The sequence below is a fragment of the Zasmidium cellare genome, assembly GCF_010093935.1.
Source record: "Zasmidium cellare ATCC 36951 unplaced genomic scaffold M409scaffold_16, whole genome shotgun sequence".
NCBI classification, from domain to species: Eukaryota; Fungi; Ascomycota; class Dothideomycetes; order Mycosphaerellales; family Mycosphaerellaceae; genus Zasmidium; species Zasmidium cellare.
In genome coordinates, this window is record NW_022986960.1 from 411081 (window position 1) to 430776 (window position 19696).

Consider the following 19696-nt stretch of genomic DNA (forward strand, 5'->3'; position numbering starts at 1 on the left):
TAAACTAAATAGTAAGATTAAATAGTAAGTTAAACGCTATTATATAAATAATAATATCGTTCCTATATATAAAGGAGATTCGTTCCTTATCTAAGTAGTCTAAGTAGTCTAATTACTAAGTAGTCTAATTAGCCTAAGTAGTTAGGCGCTTAGTTAGGCTTTAGCCCCTAATACTTAGTTCGGGTTACGTACTAGGCTACGCTAGCGGAACGTATCCGTAATAATATCGTATATAACTTTTCTTTTTAAATATAGTTCGAAGTATCTAGATATCTCGTAATATATCTTTAAACTTAGTAATCTAATTAAATCTAAGCTGCTTTAAGTATATATTAGCTATAGCCCTATTTATAAACTATTATCGTATTCGAGTAGATATTATAGAAAAGCGTCTATAACGCTATAGTATACGTAAAGATTCTTATTAATAAGATACTAGGACTCGTAATATTATCTCTTTATTAGAGCCGAGGGTATCTATAATATATTATAGTAGCTAGTCGGTATATCTATAAAGAGCCTAGATAATACTTTTCTTAAAAGCTATAAATATAGTACCTCGAGCTATTATTATATTAAGATATAAGGATATAAAGGAGATAGTATTAAGACGCGTTAGTTTGTTAATACAGCCGAGAATAGTATAGTGTTAGCAGTTAGGCTAGCAGGGGTTGCTAACGTTTGTACTAGGGACTGTAATAGAGGAGAGACCATCAAATTTTCAACGGGCCTATTGATTGGGATTAAGCTTTGCGTGGCTATTCTTAGGAGCACAGGCTATGAATTCGAAACCTCCCAAGCACCCCCGTCATCTCAATATCATGGCGCGGAAGCCGGTTGCGAGCGGGCCTCCAGAACCGTGTTGTTCGTTTGTGCGGGTCGGGTGCTGCCATCTCCCTCTCAACAACAGCAACGGCCGCCTTCTTTGCACGTCACCTCCGCCCAGCACCACACTCCATCGACTGGCACAGCTCGACCTGGGCATTCCCAGCCAGACGGCACCCCATTGCAGACACCTTGCCCGCCTGAGACAATAGCCACCCGACCAGCGACTGCTACTCTACCACTTCCTGCTCGGACTGAGCACCGCCACTCGTTTAGCATTTGTAACATGGACAATTTGTGACGGACCGCCCTCTCTGCATCGCCTGGGGCTTACTCCACCACCGCACCTCGACGTCGATACACTCATACACCATGGCCACCGCTGCGACGGAGAGAATAGGTGGGCACGCGATGCGGAATCACCAGTCTGGCTTCGATGGACATGGGTCGAGGCAAGGAAGCCGGGTCACGTCGCCCAGCAGCAGGAATGCAACCTCTCAAGAGCGGAACAATGGCGAACTGCCGCGTGCAGCATCCTACACCTACATCCCGCACGCCAAAGAGCAGCGATATGGACACCCGGCGGTCGTCGATATCAAGGCATTCTCCGAGTCAGATTACGTCGCCCAAGACGATGCCGATGACATCTCGCCGCCGGACACTTCCCCACCGGATTCTTCGGGTTGGAACACACCTGACGAACACGCGCCCGCCATCGCCCCTCCACAGGCCCGAGAGATCATTGCACATTTGCAAAAGTCGCCCACCGCGAGGCGTCACGACGCCGCCAGTGAAAGTACACGAAGCAGCGTCGAGTCTTCGAATAGATACTCGGGCACCAGCGTGGCTTCGACGCAGACAGCGTCCACCGTCGCCAGCACTCCAGCCTCGAGTCAGCATCGCCCTTCCATAAACAAGTCTTTCTCGAAACGCTTCTCGCGGCAGTCATGGTACCAGTCTGCACCTTCCACGCCTTCGCGCTCACCGTCTCCGACGAAAGAGGAACAGCCAACCAGATCAGGATCCTTGGGGACAGATGTTGGCGCTGTGCCGGAGGTTGCAGCAGATGGGCGTAGGAAGTCATTGATCGCGCGGACATTGACGAACAAGGCGACGAAAGAGAAGAAAGAGACTGCACAATCGAGCGACGATCAAGAGCCGAGCAGACCCACTCGAAAGGGCACATTCTTGCGGAAGAAGAGTGCGCAACGCAATTCTTCACTGTCGCAAGTCGCTTCCAACGAAGTTCCTGCGCATGCCACCCCTGGCGAGGATGCTGTACCTGCATTGCCTACTTTACCGAAATCCTTCTCAACAGATCGGCTTCCTATGCTACGATCCCAGTCTGCCATGTCAGACCGCGCCGCTCCAGTGCCAAGGTTACTGTCTTCTGAAAAGCTGCACGGTCCCAGCCCGCTATCAACGGCAACGAAGAAGAAGGATCCGCTTTGGAGCGAGTTTCGCTCGCTGGATGCGGACTATGCCAAGTTCTCATCAAAATCCACTGCGCTCAAGGCCAATGTGGTGCGGAACGCATTGATACCCTTTTTGAGGACTTACGCTGGCCATGTTTCTAACAAAAACCTGCGACCGGAGGATCTGGATCGCAGGACCAATATTTTGAACAAGTGGTGGACAGGCCTGATCGAGTTGTTACATGGCCGCAACAACCAATCCATCTCAGGGACGGACAGGCCCGCTATTCTCGATGGCATATCTGGTATCATGGAGAGATCAGAGTGGAGGCTGTCACCGTCTCCTTTCTGCCCACTCGCGGAACGAATCAGGGTGACGCTCTCGAACGGCAATCGGTCAAACACCTCCCTGGGATCCAGCTCGTCCGACTTTCTGACTGATTCTGTTCATCACAACGTTCGCAATATCTTCATCCAGAACTTGAGCGCGCAGATGGCCTTCGTGGTGGATAAGATGTCTCTGCGCAACGCTTCGGCAAGCTTGGTGACGTTTTGTGGCAAGGCCTGTGCGTACGCTTTCATGTTTGTCCCTGGGATGGCCGATGTTATGGTTCGCCTGTGGGATCTGCCTATTGACACTCTACGACGGGTCCTTCATGAGAATGGCGTTGGCAAGTTTGAGCAGATGTCTGAATATTCCGAGGACATCGTTGCAAAGTTTCCGCCGGCGGTGCAACAACTTGGCTTTGTGTCTTTGATGAAGCATATGAAGAAGCTTCGCACTCCACCGCCTTTACCTTTGGGGACACACCATATCGAATGGTGGGGCCATTGGGGAGAGCGCTGGAGTGGGAGAGAAAGTGACTTGTTCTACGTCTTTGTGAAGCATTTCCACATACTGGCCATCGATTTCCTACCCTCGGACTCGACCAAGAAGAAAAGGATGTGTGCACCGGGCATGCTTCTTGTACATGCGCAAATCCTTTCGAACCTGGATGCAACCATTCACCGCGATGCCAATCATTCACAGCAAGACTCTACGACAGCGAACTCATCGACCACGTTTGACGAGCTGCTGGGCGACCCAGATGCGGTCGCCTCAGCACTTCCTGTACCACCAACTAATGCTATCAGGTTAATGGCCGAGAATCGGCTTATAATGTTAATACGAGACTTTTTATCTGAGCGGACGGCGGATCATCCGGTTGCGAGAGAAGTCTTTGCACAGTCGTTCAACGATCTTTTGCAGGCAGCCGCTCGAGGCACGTCGATGTTTGACCATTCGGCTTGTTACACACTCCTGGACTTCCTGGAGGAGGCGCTTGTCATTCTGGTGCGCTATGAGCAGCTTAGGGAGACGGAAGGACCGCTTCTCAATTCTGACTTCTGGCACCTCGTGTGCAGGAAGATGATCGACAGTGAGAATACCATGACGGAGATTCGACTATACGCCTTTTTGTACACCATCTGGAATATGGTGGTCGCGAACAAGTACCGAAAGGCGAATCTCTGCATGGAGTTGTTGCTCGATCCCGACGTTTTCGAAAGTCGGTTCAATCACTGGTGTCCGATGGTCAGAGCATACTACATGCGGTTGTTGTGCTGGCGAGTCGGGCGACACGATGGAGAAGACGGGACCGATATCGAGCTTCTGGATACTTTGGAATGGCGGCTGCAGACGACATGGTCACACTACGTTTTCTTGGAGGAGAAGGCGTCGCATGAAGAGACCTTACGACCCGTCACCAACCCATGCAACCCCGCGCCAGGTCGCAGGCTGGTCATTGTGAGAACGGACAATCAGATAACACCAGGTGGATCCTTCCTCACGTTCGACGGACTCTTACGCGACTCGCCATCACAGATGCAGAAACCCGCTTGGAGGCGCACATCTTCAGCATCGACACTTCTCGATGGCATTGAGACTCGACCGGACTCATCATCTTCGACGCTCGATTCTGAAAGCGATTCTCGCGAAAAAGGCATTGGCGGTTTCTTGCGGAAGATGATTGGCGGCGGGTCCAAGGCTCGTTCCAAATCGCAAGGTCCTTCCAAGCGAAATGGGTCGCCGTCGAGCGCTCCACCGTTGCCTGAGGGGGCACAGGGCATATCGCGGGCAGCAACGGATGGGCAGCAATCGGGTCGCGAACCAGAACCGCCCAAACCGCAGCACCGAAGCCTCAGCTTCAAGTTCTCGCTCGAGTTCCACCCCAACTACAAACAGATGCCTCCCATGCGTCTGAATCGGCCACGTCTACCGACACCCGCTCAGGCTTATCTTCAGGCGCAGAGGCCGGGTCTGTGCGAGTCTGCAGTCGAAGCTCAGGAGCCGCGCGGCAAGAGTGTCGCACGGGCAAGATACAGCGGGCGAGCGCTCGCCGAGTGGACGATGGTGGTTGGGGAATGCCACAGTTTCTTTGAGAGGAGGAAGAATGAGGGTGCGCCTGGGAATAGGCATGTCGAGACGCCAACGCTGGGGGTAGAGGTCTTCAAGCCCCGGTCGTGATTTGTTGTTAGTGAGAGCGATTTGAGCGTTCGCGTTTGTTGCATGATGATGTTGGTCTGCATATGGGAGGGGATGTTTGTTTGGGCATTTTGAGGGAGTGGTATGAGAGCATTTCACTGGCATGGCATGATGGCGGGTTCGTCTTCTTCTCCTTCGCTTTTTTGGCATATAATGTAATGACGAGGGCATCGATCGAGACGGCAGAATCATACAAGTATATATAGACGGGACGGACGGGGAAAGGACATGGTATGTCCACGGGAGACAGGATACATACTCCCAATCTAAGAGACTTTACAAGGTGTGGAGAATGCCACGTTGATCCCATATTAAAGGTTCGTTCGGTCATGAGAGAAAGTACTCTGTAGTAGGTGTTTCATCGGTTGTTGGCAGCGTTGGGCAGCGATGTACGTCCTGAGTGACCAATCAAGGAATAGGCGAAGATGGGGTGACGATGATGGTAAGAAGGGGCGTGAATGGGGAGGCAATTGGGGCTGTAGACGTCTAAACGAAAGGGTAGTATGACATGTATTGTGAAGGATGTGGGAGAGAGGTGGCAGTGTGAAAAAGGATGAGAGCAGCAGCACGTTTGCGTGCCTGATGATGATTGCGTGGGAGCCTTTTGTATGCAAACTAGCTCCTCCTCCCGCCGGCTACTGCTGATGAGGTCGCGTTGGGTTCGTCGTCATCGGGGGAGTCGTCGTAACAACTTTCGCGGCGATTGATATCGTTCAGTTCTTGTGAGCTTGTTGTTCGTGTTGCTGCTCTTTGTCTGGCGAGAGTCGAATCGCATTGCCAGGCGGGCCGTGGGAGCAAGCAAGCAGTCATCCATCGATCAGGCCGTCGAGCACCTTCACCACCGCCGCTGCTCTTCTGCGACGGCAAGGTATACCCGCCGTTGGCCTGCTCCAACACAGAGAGCAGAGCAGAGCAGACTGCCGGCCTGTATCGAAGGTCCCAGTCATTTGATTGATCGGTCAATCAATTCGACTCCCCGCCAGCCGCCTCCAAGACCGCCGCCCAGCATCACCGTCTGTCTCGCCCACGCGCGCCGAACACGACACACCCTCCGCTGCACCGCTCTGTTCTTGCTGGGCGTGTCTGATGGAGCCCCATGACTCCCACATCCACCCCACCACTCCCTCGTCCGCCACCGCCGCCGCCCTCCCCCCGTACGACGCTTACCAGCAATCGCCCTCGACGTCAATAGCCTCCCGCACCGCCGCAATCCACCTGTCCACGCCCACCGCCGACTCCGCGCGTGCCTCAGCAGCAAGCATGGACGACATGGACGTCGACATGGACGCCGACCCCTTCAACAAGCAGAAATACACCCGTCCGCCCAACGCCTCCCGCCTGTCGTCGCAGTATTTGCCCACCACCACCAATGCTGCCGAAGAGCAGCAGCAGCGGCAGGCGCGCTACTCGCCCATGAACACGTCCTCCTCCACCACCTCGCCGACCAGCTACATGAGCCCGCCCACCACCTCCAATCCCTACGCTTCATACACTCCTCAGCAGGCCGCGCGACAGTCGCCCAACCGCCAGAGCCAGTACACCTCGCCTACCCAACAGCGCTACTACGCCTCCCCGCCTTCCTCGTCGCGGGCGACCACCTCGCAATTGCCGCCTCTGCAGCCCAGCATGTCGCCCAATGCCTACTACCCGCAGTCTGCGACACAACAGCTAAACGCCGTCTTCGGCAACGAGCCTGACCCGCAGAAACAACAGCCGCCCACCCAGCAGCAACCGACCCCCATGTCTGGCACCGAGCAGCCCGTTCCGCAGTTCTCACGAGTACAGAGCGTGAACGATTTGCAGCCCAGGATCAACGCTCAACCGCCCTTTCGACGAGCACATCCCGAAGGCGGCTTCATCAGTCCGCTACAGGCGCTCACCACCCATCTTCCGGCCACGTACCGAATATGTAACCCCACCTTCCAGTACGAATCATCACGAAATCCGCGAAGAGTGTTGACGAAGCCGAGCAAGGGGGTCAAGAATGATGGATATGATAATGAGGAGAGCGACTACATCTTATACGTGAATGACATCCTCGGGTCTGAAGAGACGAATCATAAGAATCGATATCTGATCCTGGACGTGCTGGGTCAGGGCACTTTCGGGCAGGTGGTGAAATGTCAGAACTTGAAGACGCAGGAGGTGGTGGCTGTGAAAGTGGTCAAGAATAAGACGGCGTACTTCAACCAGAGCATGATGGAGGTGTCGGTGCTGGATTTGCTCAATGGGAGAATGGACAAGAATGACGATCACCATATATTACGGCTGAAGGACACGTTCATCCACCGGCAGCATCTATGCTTGGTGTTTGAGCTGCTGTCGGTGAATTTGTACGAGTTGATCAAGCAGAATCAGTTCCGAGGGCTGAGCACGACGTTGGTGCGGGTGTTTGCACAGCAGTTGCTGAATGGGTTGTGTCTATTGAGCAAGGCGAAACTGATCCATTGCGATCTGAAGCCGGAGAATATCCTCCTGAAGAAGTGAGTGTTTAACGCGAATTGGGGTGAGAATGTCTTGCTAATGTTCGCACAGCCTGGAGAGTCCGATCATCAAGATTATCGATTTTGGTTCGGCATGTGATGAGCGGCAGACAGTGTACACCTACATCCAGTCACGATTCTATCGATCACCGGAAGTACTATTGGGCCTGCCATATTCTGCCGCAATTGACATGTGGTCGCTTGGCTGTATTGTCGTGGAACTCTTCCTTGGTCTCCCCTTGTTCCCTGGATCATCAGAGTACAATCAAGTGTCACGGATTACAGAGATGCTGGGTCTCCCACCTAACTGGATGCTCGAGGTTGGCAAGCAGTCGGGCGAGTTCTTCGAGAAGGTGCACGATGAGTTTGGACGTAGAACGTATAGGCTCAAGTCGATGGATCAGTACTCGAGAGAACATGGGACCAAGGAGCAACCGAGCAAGAAGTACTTCCAGCAGACACGATTGCCGGACATCATCCGAGCGTATCCCATGCCGAGGAAAGGCATGAAGCAGAACGAGATTGAGCGAGGTGCGTATTCGAAGAGATGACGATGTTGACGGCGCTGACTTGTTGTAGAAATGGCCAACCGTGAAGCCTTCATTGATTTCGTACATGGCTTGCTCAACATAAACCCTCTGGAGCGATGGTCGCCTCAGCAAGCGCGAACGCACCCTTTCATCACGCAGCAAAAATTTACTGGTCCTTTCCAACCGCAAATGAACCTCAAAACCCAAAGCCGATCACCCGCTCCTGGTGTGCAGCAACAGCAGCAGGCTGAAGCATTGTCAAGACAACGAGCGCAGCAAGCACAGGCCGCGCAGGTACAGCAAGCTGCCAATGCGGCTTACGGTCAGATGCACATGAGCCCGGGTTATCCTACCAGCCCGCACGTGGCTCAACAACAGCAGCAAGCGGCAATGTATGGAAACATGTACAGCCCGAGCCATCAAGGAGCGCCGCCCCCATATCCATCAAACCCGCCTTCAGCAACGGCATATGGCCAGCAAGTTCCCATGATCCAACAACCTCCTGCCGCAGCGTCGATGCACCCGTACGCCCAACAGCAGCAATCCAACCTTTACGCACAGGCAACCACTCGAGCAGGACGACAACGAGCGAGCACAATGGACAATAACGGCATCCCGCCCGCCTTACAGCGAGTCGTCAGCCACCTCGACCCCAACGCCCCGATCCGCCTCCAGCCCAGTCCGGCATATTACCCGCCTCCTCCGGAAGGACAATCAGCATCAGACGTCGGTAGCATCGGAGGGCGACGAAGAACCAGCCGCGCCGGAACGGGACGACAGGGTGGAGGTGGAAACGGTCAAGACCGAAATTTCGTGAGGATGTTGGAGGATCGGACGCTGGAGGAGGGGTGGAATAGTGGTGGGAGTAGTGGGAATGGGAATGGGTGGCATGGTGGGATGTAGGGAGGGAGATGAGAGGAAAGGAAAGGAAAGGAAAGGAAGAAAAATTGCTTTGATTGATAATGATACCATTTTTGAAGATGAGAAGAGAGAGAAGTGGGAGTGGGAAAGCGAAAGACATACGTGAAAGAGCTATCGTTACTTCCTCCTCGAGAGATTGAAAAGAGAGGCTCCTTTCTCAAAGAAGAGATCGTCTGCTCGATGATTCACACTCAGCGCAGCACGTGCGAAGGGACTATCTATTCCGACCATCATGATGGGGAATGTGGAAAGAAATGGACCCGAGCTGTGAAAAGATGCGGTCCGCGGGCAGAAGGTGATGCTGAGAAAGAAAGAATGGATCCACCCCACGCAGCGAGGAACTGGGAGGATCGAGCGGAATCGTGTATCCAGTCAATGGTGCTTCACTGGTCTGGTCTGGTGCCTCAGACCAAAACAGAGCGTTGGTATCGTCGCTGTCCATCGCTCGAACGTCCAGGGGGTTCGTAGATGGTACATGTAGCAGCGATATGCACAACGAGTGTGGAGAGTGAAGAATATGAATCATCGGTCTCTGAGAATTTGAAGGAGGGGGAGGTGGAAGGCGGAAAAAGTATGGTATAGTGGACATCGCTGGGATGGGATGGGAAGGTGATTTGTGTTGTAGCCGCCGCTGTGGTGGCAAAAGCGAAGACTATTCTCGAAATACCAAATATACATACTTCCACTGTCTGCCTGGTTGATGTTTGCGGTTCTTGATGGGTTTCTTCTTTCTCTTCATATTGGTGCTGTCTTGAGCTCCTTCCTCCGATCGGTTGCTTGCCTTGCAGTCGCTAGAGCTGCTTGTTCCGTTTGAAGAGTGTGGCGATGCATGGAGTGTATGCCTGCTTATAGCTTTGGCTGCTCGTAATCTGCGATTATCCGCTGGGATGCAGTCGTAGACCATGTTTCGTGCTTAACGTTCCCGCCATCACGTAGTTCTGCCAACATCTGCTTTGAGATGTTCTCCATGATGAGTCTGCTGCTGCGAGGGAGTATGATCATCGTCGAATCCCTGGTTGAGCTCTTTCACTTCGCGACCTTCACCTCCTGCGCTCCCAACACCGGCGTGGCGACGACAGCAGGAGTGCCCGCCGGCGGCGTATCGATAGGGGTAGCATTCTGCGACACCGGCACAGGCGTGACAGTAACCGGCAAAATCTCCGTCTTGAGCTCGCGATTCTTCTTCGGCTTCGGATCAGGCGCTATCACCAAACACACATTAGCACAACTCATCTAAACAACTCAGAGCAAGAACTTTCTCACCCTTCTCATTCTCCTGCACATAAAACCGCCTCAACAACATAATCGCCTCCTCGCGAAACAAGCCCCCATACACCGGATAACTCCCATCGACACCCGGATCCGCATGGATGTTCATGACGCCGCCGCACCCGCCGAAGCGGTCGTTCAGACACCCAAAGTACACGGCCCGGATCCCGTACTGTCGCAGCGCCGACGCGCACATGATACATGGCTCGACGGTGACGTACAGGTCCGTCTCGCGGATGATGGATTGTGGGTGGTGCGCGATGATTTCGGCGAGGGCGACGAATTCTGCGTGCCGGGTGCCCTGTTCACGTAGATTAGTATCAGTGTCGATATTCTCTTTTTCTCGGTTTCTGGGTGTTTGTGGTCACGTACATTCAGCGATGCATTCGTGCCATTGATTCCACGGCCTATGACTTCGCCGTTGTGCACGAAGACGCAGCCGACGGGGGTTTCGTCGGAGGCGAGGGCGAACTCGGCCATTTCGATGGCTTTGCGCATGAAGCGTTCGTGGTAGTCGCGGTTGGGGATGGGGCCGAAGACCATGCTGGGCGGTGTGGTTTCTATCTTTTCTTCTGGTGTGATGGTGTGTACGACAGTTTGTGGTGGTGTTGGTGGAGATGAAGTCCAGCTGGTTGTGTGGTGATTGAAAGCAGGATTTTCTGGTAGCAGTCACTCTCGCGCCATGCAAACATTCACCGTTCTGGAAGGATCGAGCGGAGTGAAAGAGAGTAGTGTCTGTGTCTTTGTGGTGGTGCAAAGGCAAGCGCAGTTCCAAACCGTGGAAAACTGGAAAGAGTGAAGTCAGAATTGAGAAGGTGCGGCCGCATGTGACGAAGGTCCGTGCGTGACGAGCTAAAATTCAACGCCACACGTTCTCGCCTGCTTCGATCAAGGTGAAAGGTCTCCGTGTTGAATGATGATATGTAGCCTACATGCTAACAGAACAGATGCATCCGTACAAAAACATCGAAAGTCGATTCGACCACATTTTCGGCTCCAGGCACTTGCCGCTTCGCAGGAATATACGGCAAGCTGCCAGCATCAACGATCCCTGGATCATACATCAGATACTCTACGATCATCGCGCGAGCCACACTAGGGTCATGTCCATCGTGTTGGAGTACCGTCCTCATATACTGGACGCCTCGCTCGTGTGTCCAGCCCAGCTGCACCATATCACGGTACGCCATCTGGGCCTGCCTCGATCGACGCTGCGTGTGGTGAAGCGCGTTGTGGATGGAACCGCCCGGGTCGACGTAGCCTAGCTTCTCGAGATCTCGCGCCAGGGAGTGGATTGCTCCGTCACGGGAGCCTTGGGCCTGCCAGCGGGTCCGTAGCGAGGTGATGATGGCGACGTTGCGATGTTCCCTGGTACTCTCATCCTCAAACGCCGAAGAGACAGGCGGCAGTAGCTTCAGCTTCGTCATCTGAGGCTGAGCGACAGAGTCGTCCGGCGAATGCTGCTCTTCTTCAAGAATAGGCTGCAACTGCTCAAGGCCCGTCGCTTTCTCCTTGATCCAGGCCGCCGTTCTCTTCCTATGGATCTTTCTCTCCCGCTTCGCCTCCCTCTCCCTCTCATTTTCCTGTATCTCCTTCAGCAACCTCCTCTGCGCCTTCCTTCCCTCCCCATAAACCAGCGGCATCGACACGTTAAAGATCCCCAGCAGACAGTACGCCTTGTCCTCCTCTCGGGTCGTTTCCCGACCCACCACCCATTGCTGCTTCTCCTCAAAAGATAACCCTCGGCTGACACAGTAGTCGTACAAGACCGATTCGCGGATCCCCGTAATCTCGTGGATAATCCCCGTCAGATCGTTTTCGCTCCGGACAAACCCCTTCATGTCCTTCCTCACTCGCCCCTTATATCCAATCCGCTCCCAATTCCTATCGACAAACAACACCGTCGCCGGCGCCAGAAGTTCCTGCAAAGTCCTCAAAACCCCCCCATCAGCCAACAACCTCAAAGCTTTCCATCTCTAATCATCGAAAAGACTCACCACGCCCTCGTAAACCACACACTCCTCCGAAACTGCCCCACCCCTCCCCCTCCCCCACTTACATCCACATCCCCCAAAAACGCCAAACAGCACCTCGCCCGCCGATACCACCGAAACATGGAATTGATACTCTCCTGCAACTCCGCACTACTATTCTTATCAATGCAGCACGTATCGATCCACAACCACTCCACCCGCGCTCCGGCCTCGGAAGAAGAAGAAGAAGAAGAAGCGTCTCTGACGAACTCGCAGAACCTCTCCACCTTCCTATACCCCCTCCGCTACAAATCCCTCGCCTTCTTCTTCAGCACGCATTTGTACGTCGCCTCCTCGTCCGCGGGCGTCAGCCAGCGGTGCGAGGCGATGATGTACGCCGGGACATCGTGGCCATCGTGGAATTCTTGGAATTGCAGCGTGTGGACGTTGAGCAGTCTCATGGTTGGTGGCAATGGCGGAGAATCAACTTACCCCCTGCCGCGATTCTTCACCATCCATCGTGATGGAGCTGTCGGACGTGTCGATGGTGTTTCTTTGTGCGGGTAGATGAATGGTGCGTAGGGCATCATTGAAGGGCTGAGGAGCTGTGCGTATCGTGGCTCAGACGGGACGCAGTGTACTGCATGGCATTGCATTGCATTGGCGTGTGTTTCTCGCCTAACGTAGAACGGACGGAGGTCTTTCCCTGTTCCCCCTGATTAGCATGCGGCAACAGACAGTGGACAACGACAAGAAGAGAGGAACAACTTTTGGCAGTAACATTTGATTTCCAGTCCCCCTAGACTTCTACATGCCAAACAAAAAAAAAGGAACACTCTCAACAGGCCTGTAGAAGACCATATGCTCTACGCAGCAGCGACAACAATCAACACACACTCTCTCTTCCGCGTCAGAGCAGATCCTCCCAGCAAAACAAAACGGAAAACAACAGCAGCAAAGACTTATTCGCGCGCTCGAATTCCCAACAGCTCCTTCGCTGAAAACATAAATGCCCAAAAAATGAAAAACCCAGTCAATCACGCGTTCTTCTTTCACCTGTCCGTGTTGCTCGCGCGTCCCATAACCATTTCCCTTTCAACTCAAAACTCCAGTGAGCCGATTTCCCCAAAACACACATCGAAAATGTAACTCCAGTCTCTTGTTGTTGCGGTACCGCTGTCTTCGCAATCGTAATCCACAGAATCAAAAGGAAAAAGCCGTCAGGTGATACTAGTATATCGTCGTCGTAGATGAGAATGAAAGGAGAAGGTCGTGGTCGTGTGTGTATGCAGGGCTAGTTGGTCTCACCGCTCATCCATTGGCAGTGGCACCCTCCAGGTATAGTTCGTTTTCGCTTCGTCTGGCTGGCCAAGCCGGCGCTCTCGTACGCTCCGTAGCTTGGGTCTTGTTCGTTCAACTCCACGATGATGGGGTTGCCGTCGTTGTCTGCTACCCAATTCGCACCCCACGAGTCCAGGACCTGGTACTGCTGACAGTATGGATTCTGCGGGTTGTTCGGTAGTCGTCGCTCCTCGAGCTTGACGATGTATGGGAAGACCTCCATTTGGCTCCACGCGTCGTTCGGGTTTTGCCTCTTCTCTTTCGCATGGTAGCCGTCTTCGAGTTCTTTCCCGTAAAAGCGTCGTTTGGCTTCGTCCACACGCGCACTCGCCCATTCATTGAAGTCAGAGGCAGCGCCGGTGAAGGTTGCGGTTGTGAAGGGTGCCGTAATGGTGGTCGTGATAATGTCAGGAGGTGGGGTGGTGGGAGGCGTGGGAGTGAATCCAGTAGTGGTGCTTGGCGGTGGTGTAGTATGTGGTGGGCTCGTAGAGTTCGCGGCGCTGGTAGTTGAAGCAACACTGCTACTGACAGAAGCAGCCTGCTGGATATAGATGAATCCTTCAAGGAAGGTACCATTCCACACACAAAACCATGGCTTGTCACCGGGCGTGGCAACCTGCTTGCGGTGTGACCACTCTTCTGGGACGATGAATCCAGGTGGGTACTCTCCTCGTTTTCCCTTCTTGCTGTCCGACGGCACGGCAATGGCTTCCTCCGGTACAACGACGACCTTGTCGTAGAACTGTTGGAAGTAGAATGCAGGCCCATTGCTCTTGTCATCGTTGTCTTGGACTGTGAGGAACTGAGCAAAGGGCGTGTTCATAGAGCTCAGCTGAGCCCCATATGCGATGGTGGTGTCGTTGGAGGCGTAGAAGACGCTTGCGCCGCTGGGTTTACCCGGGCCTGGGATCTCCACGGATATACCAAGGGCGGCATTGGGGGTGAGGTTGCAGTCCCATGCCACTTGTTGTGCCTGGCTGGGGAGACAAGCGCATTGCGTTTCCTCAGGTTGACCTAAGGTGAGCGCATACGTGCCAGTGGGCGGTGCGCCTGATGTCGGCGATGCGATGAGACTAGCATCGTATAGCGACGTCACAACGGTGACCGTGGCCCTAGTGATTGTCAGTACTTCGAGTGCTTGTCGCCAAAGGCACGTTTCACTTACTTGTCTCGAGCATGGTTTCCACCCGCTACGAACCCTCCAATCACACCTCCCAATACTGCTCCAATGAACGTCAACACGGCGACACCCAACAATATCCACCAAAGGGGGATGCCGCAGAACCGTGTCTTTCTCTTCTCTTTCCACGACTTTTCCTTCCAAGACTTCTTTTCGTCAAACGTGCTCCCTGTCCGTGACGATGATGATGATATGAGATGGGCGGTGGATGCCCGCGATGCGTGTCGTTCTAATGCAGATTCGTCTGTCATTGATTGCGTCGGTTGCGGTGTGGGAGAGGGTTGTAATGCGGTGTGCATGAGAGGCATGCCGGGATCTGTGCCAGCAACGGGTGCGCGGCTATGAAGCGCAGTCGGTAGAAGAGGCATCTTTTCCGGGCCATCTTCTGGATATCGACTGTAAGGCGGTAGCTGTTCGGTGTGTCCGTCTTCGCCTATGATATCTTGATCTTCGCCATCGGGCCCTAACCGCCGGGTGTAGTTCTGGCCCAAACCTGGAAACCCAACAGGCACGGGATTCTGTCGCATTTGTACCGTATCGTCGTCATCATCTTCGAGATCGTCGTCCACTCCTTGCGGATATAATGCGTACGGATGTTGTGGTCTGCTTTGCGAGTATGATTGCCGTGGCCCGGGTCGTACTGTCGAAGTCGTTCCCACACTGAGAGTCCTCGCCACAGTGCCTTGTTGATATGCGCCATAGGGATGGCTCGGACCCGCGCCAAATCTAGGACTGTTCGTCTGCGCGTATACATGTGAAGATGCCGATGAAGTCGATCTCCGAATCAGACTGTCCGGCTCGAATTCGAGGCTCTGCTGTCTTTCGTGCGATGAGTCCTCATCGTCGGGACTGGCGAAGGGATTCAGATAGCCTCTTGACTTTCGCGTCGAGTTTCTCGAAGGGCCATTGGGAGATGTGGGTGTCACAGGACTCGTGGCATAGTGTGCAGAGACGGTCGTCGGTACCGGGTAGTCTGTGACGTCGTCTTGGCGCGACTGAGCGTCTTCTTCCCGGTCGACATTGGGCCTGAAGCCATCCGCGACGCCGTCAAAGTCGTCTACTTCGAACTCGTCGCCGAATACGTTTGTGTGCTCGTGGGTAGGGGTCGCGTCGCCGTCGAGGTACGATCGTCGGTCCATGGTGTCGCAAATGGCCGGCCGACGGCCGTACACAGCCTCCCTCCCCAAAATGCCTCAGCAACACACTCCTGAGCGGCGGCGGCGGTCCTGGCGGTCGGTATGGAACAAATATCGAGGTCGGCGGCGGTGTTCAGGGGGGACTAGCGAGCGAATGGGTCGGAGTGGTGTGGTGAAGGGGAAAGTCAGCCTGAGGGTGTGGTGTGGTGAGAGGGCAGCAGGAAGCGACGGGGTCTGAGGCAGTTCGAGAGGAGCAGAAACGCCAAGACGGAACTAAACTAGCAGGGGCAAGTCGCGCCGCTCGATCTTCCCCGTCCTGAGCAACAACAAAACACCACGGCAATTGTTGTTTTGCTGCGACAAACACGCTCGCTCTACCATCCACTCAACCGCACGATGCCACGCTTCTGCACACAACCATCCATCCCGAAGGACGGCGAGGAGTGAGCGCGAGCGTCCGGATGCCATCACTCAGATTTAGCGCGGAATGCTAGGCCAATAGCAAACTAGCAGCAGTCTCTAAAAGGCTTCGCTGCATGGACTTCCTTGGCGCAGCTTTAGTCACGGTCAGCGACCCGCGCGCAGTTTGGCGAAGGAAAAGAGATGGACGACAGGCTTCTTGCGACTATCATCGATTTGCTGCCGGAATTTCTACGCTGCTACTGTGGAAGCAGTCTAGCGACTCTCCAGACCGCCATGTTCTGGCCTCGCACGAATCAACTCGTCTCCGGCCCTTCCACCATATCCACGCTGCCATGCTGCAAAGGGGAACTATGATATCAATGGCGGTTTTCGTTCCGCGGAACGACTTCTATAACTTGGCCGGTCGACGGTGAGGATGTAAAAGCTCGCCCGGCCTCTATCTCTCAACGCCCCCGTAATGGTCAAAGGTATCCCACGCAGCATGCTTGTGATCGCACATGAGAACAGATTTCGAACTTTGAAGTGCTCGGTTGCACCATCTCAACGAACTGAAGGCCAAACGCTAGTCAAGTTATGCCTTGACCTCGTAGAACCTCCGGAACATGTCGTCCACGTTGGTGAGGTAGTAGGTGCCTGGACGAATGGTGTCAGTGCTGCCCTGGGGCTTGTACTCCTTCTTCAAGTGCGCCTTCTCGCGGAGGTTGCACATCTCATCGTACACTTCTGGAGCGACAGTGCGGCGAGACTCCAATCGGTTGTGCAGGTCGAGCTTCTGCTTCAACTCCTCGGTGCTTCCCCTGATCTTCAGCGAGAACATGGACGCAGCAAGACCAGAGCCGTAGGAGAAGATGGTGACGCGCTTGCCTTGCAGGTCGTCGGACGAGATGTTGCTGAGGAGCGAGACCAGCGAACCGTAGACAGATGCGCAGTACATGTTACCGCACATGGTTGGGACTTCGATCGATGGCTGCACACGCTGTGCGAACCGCTTCTTGGCCAGGCCCATGAAGGTCTTCTCGATCGTCTTGTCGGTGATGGATTGCTGGTAAGGAATGTCCTTGACCTCAGCAGGCACGTCCTTGAAGATTGGGTTCTCTGGGTTCTTCAGGTAGTCGTTGTACAACAGTCGCGCGTAGCTCTTGGAGACGAGTTTGCAGGTTGGTGCGTGGAAGCACATGTAGTCGAAGCGGTCGAGAGGGGTCTCCTGCTCAGCGTGTACTCCATTTGCGTGTCCGTTCAGCTTGCTCTTGATCTGCTCTTCCCGTGCGTTGTACGCCTTGTAGCACTCATCAACTGCCTCCGTGTAGCACTGGATCGAGTACTGGCCGTCAACAAGAGGGTACTCGCTGGTCAGGTCGGCCTTGTAGAAGTCGTAAGCGTGCTTGACGAAGCTTCCTCGCTGGCCAGGCTCGAACGCCAATGGCGCATCTGGGCCGACCAACATGGCCACGCAGCCAGCACCTCCAGTCGGTCTGGCGTTGCCCTTCTTGTAGAGTGCAATGTCTCCCATGACCACGATGGCGTTTCGGCCGTCCCATGCCGACGACTCCATCCAGTTGATGGTGTTGAACAGGGCGTTGGTCCCACCGTAGCAGGCATTGACAGTATCCACACCCTCGATGTTTGTGTTGCCGGATGGAGCAAAAAGCTGCATCAGCACAGTCTTGACCGACTTCGACTTGTCCAGGAGCGTCTCAGTGCCAACCTCGAGGCGGCCAATCGATTTCGGGTCAATCTCGTACTTTTTCAAGAGGGAGGAAACGGTGGTGAGGGCGAGGGAGTAGATGTCTGGTGTGAAGTCAGCCTCTGAGCCTATGCGCTCTTCCTGGATTTACACACCTTCCCGGTCGTCGCAGAAGCTCATCTTGGTTTGGCCCAGGCCAATGGTGTATTTGCCCTGGCTGACACCATCGAACTTCTCAAGGTCTGCTTGATCCACGCACTGAGGAATTGTCAGTGAGACTGTTTTCTGCACTTTTGCCGGCCTCCACTCACTTGGCTGGGAAAGTACAGCTCAAGGGCCTTGATGCCCACGTCTCTCGGCCGGGCGTCCATGCTGGCGGTGTTGTGGTACGAGGTCGTGTGGTGAGGTTCAATGTTGTTGGAGTGCGGTGAACAATCAACAATTGTCGGAAATCGCAGTGTGTGGGGCAGAGACAACAATCGCAAGGGTCTCGCTTCGCGGTGGTCGGAGTTTCAATGCTCTTTCTTTGAGAGACGAGCGGGTGGGTGAGGTGAGAAAGGAAGAAGACGAGATAATGCGAAGACGAAATGCGCGAGGGGACGCAGCAGTACTTTTTGTTTGCGGCAAATGAACTCTGACGATCAGCGCAAGACGTATGGGCTCATTTTCACACGCTGCAAGGTACCGGATCTCTCGTGTGTGGCTGCAGGGCCCTTTGGGGGAAGAATGGCCTGATTTTTCCTTCGTCACCGGCGCCAACACCTTTCGATCCCTCAACCAAACCAAGACTAATTCTCCGGTGCTTCAACACTCTCTTCCATCTCACGCTGTTGCCTCCACGCGAGCGTTGACCATCAGTCAGACAAACAAGGCCCTCCGTCATCGTACAGGCAAACGATTGAGTTGCTGCCCACGCCCAGAGACTGTGGCGTTTTGCAAATGTACTTGTGAGAGGTACTTTTATGTTATCTGATGATCAGATTGTGCTCGAGATTCGCCGGCGCCCACTCCACTCGCAATGCCGTGAGAAGTGCTCCGCCGGCCGTCCTACTACTTCCTGGCATGCTCTTCTCTCATCTCGTCCCTCGTGTTCCCACACAGCAAGCATGACTTCCCGTTCTCACTTCGATCGTCAACTCTTAACTCATCAATCACCAGCCACATTGATGACGTGAACTGGCAACAAGGTTCAGCCCGTGCACGAGTGGTTCGAGTTTCAAGAGCGAGCATCTCCTTTTGGGTCACTCTACCAACCACTTCAGCGAGTCTCCTCCTATCTCCCCGCTTCCAAAACTAATCAGAGACGTTTCGTTGGAGCGTGGGTCTCCAATTCGGTATGCATAGCGAGCGCCCTGATAACAACGCGGAGCCATTCTCTCCAATCCGCTGTTGGGAGATAAGCTGCGGTGTGCCGTAACGAGAGCAGAGTTGCTACCGATTGAGCACCAACTGCGCCTAGCAATCAATCGAACCTGGAATCTGGTGCACCGTCGTCCTGGCAGGTGTGACCTCGCATGCCAGCGGCTCTATACGCTATGTATTTTCCATCATTGGGACGTGGTGGAGAGCAGCCTCGACATACTGCATCGGAAAGCGTCTACTTTCGACCGCAAGTGTGGACGAGTATCTTTGATTGGGACGTTCAAGAGCTTCCCAAGCTCTTGAATCTGAATAGCACTAACCGAGCTCGACACCATGGAGTCTTTGCGTAGATGCCCCCGTCCCACTTTGACGAACGAAATCCGTCGATGAACAACGCTTCGAAGTTTCATTCCTGCCATAGCGCTTCTTTCAAGAGAAATGAAGATGCGGCATGATCACCTGTCTTCCTCTTGCAGCCCCTCGTGCCATGGCGATCACTGCATGAGACTAAACCTCAGCTATGTGCATGGGCTTCAGCCATCCTCGACTTCGCCCCTCAAGCGACGCCTAGGGCGGCCTCAGCCGTTGATGAAAGGCTAGTAACTCTGAAGAGTGTGATGTTCGTCAACA

General features: G+C 54.0%; 6 protein-coding genes across 6 annotated transcripts; 2 read left to right on the forward strand and 4 right to left on the reverse strand.

Moving 5' to 3' along the window:
* Nucleotides 1-1197: 1197 nt before the first annotated feature.
* Nucleotides 1198-4746, forward strand: M409DRAFT_66218 (uncharacterized protein; the record flags this gene model as incomplete). The annotated part of the gene is made up of 1 exon (XM_033816842.1): nucleotides 1198-4746. One exon carries the CDS (start codon nucleotides 1198-1200, stop codon nucleotides 4744-4746), a length of 3549 nt encoding a protein of 1182 aa, XP_033668071.1.
* A 1114-nt stretch (nucleotides 4747-5860) lies between these two features.
* Nucleotides 5861-8680, forward strand: M409DRAFT_66219 (uncharacterized protein; the record flags this gene model as incomplete). The annotated part of the gene is made up of 4 exons (XM_033816843.1): nucleotides 5861-5918; nucleotides 5957-7247; nucleotides 7300-7778; nucleotides 7827-8680. 4 exons carry the CDS (start codon nucleotides 5861-5863, stop codon nucleotides 8678-8680), a joined length of 2682 nt encoding a protein of 893 aa, XP_033668072.1.
* Nucleotides 8681-9724: 1044 nt separating this feature from the next.
* Nucleotides 9725-10510, reverse strand: M409DRAFT_54373 (uncharacterized protein; the record flags this gene model as incomplete). The annotated part of the gene is made up of 3 exons (XM_033812690.1): nucleotides 9725-9900; nucleotides 9962-10268; nucleotides 10340-10510. The coding sequence occupies 3 exons, from the start codon at nucleotides 10508-10510 to the stop codon at nucleotides 9725-9727; spliced, it is 654 nt and encodes a 217-aa protein (XP_033668073.1).
* A 392-nt stretch (nucleotides 10511-10902) lies between these two features.
* Nucleotides 10903-12401, reverse strand: M409DRAFT_22614 (uncharacterized protein; the record flags this gene model as incomplete). The annotated part of the gene is made up of 3 exons (XM_033806415.1): nucleotides 10903-11889; nucleotides 12027-12111; nucleotides 12250-12401. The coding sequence occupies 3 exons, from the start codon at nucleotides 12399-12401 to the stop codon at nucleotides 10903-10905; spliced, it is 1224 nt and encodes a 407-aa protein (XP_033668074.1).
* An 833-nt stretch (nucleotides 12402-13234) lies between these two features.
* On the reverse strand, nucleotides 13235-15600 carry M409DRAFT_66220 (uncharacterized protein; the record flags this gene model as incomplete). Its single annotated transcript, XM_033816844.1, has 2 exons — nucleotides 13235-14393; nucleotides 14447-15600. The coding sequence occupies 2 exons, from the start codon at nucleotides 15598-15600 to the stop codon at nucleotides 13235-13237; spliced, it is 2313 nt and encodes a 770-aa protein (XP_033668075.1).
* A 991-nt stretch (nucleotides 15601-16591) lies between these two features.
* M409DRAFT_54376 (uncharacterized protein) lies at nucleotides 16592-18075 on the reverse strand (the record flags this gene model as incomplete). The annotated part of the gene is made up of 3 exons (XM_033812691.1): nucleotides 16592-17808; nucleotides 17860-17962; nucleotides 18016-18075. 3 exons carry the CDS (start codon nucleotides 18073-18075, stop codon nucleotides 16592-16594), a joined length of 1380 nt encoding a protein of 459 aa, XP_033668076.1.
* Nucleotides 18076-19696: the final 1621 nt, after the last annotated feature.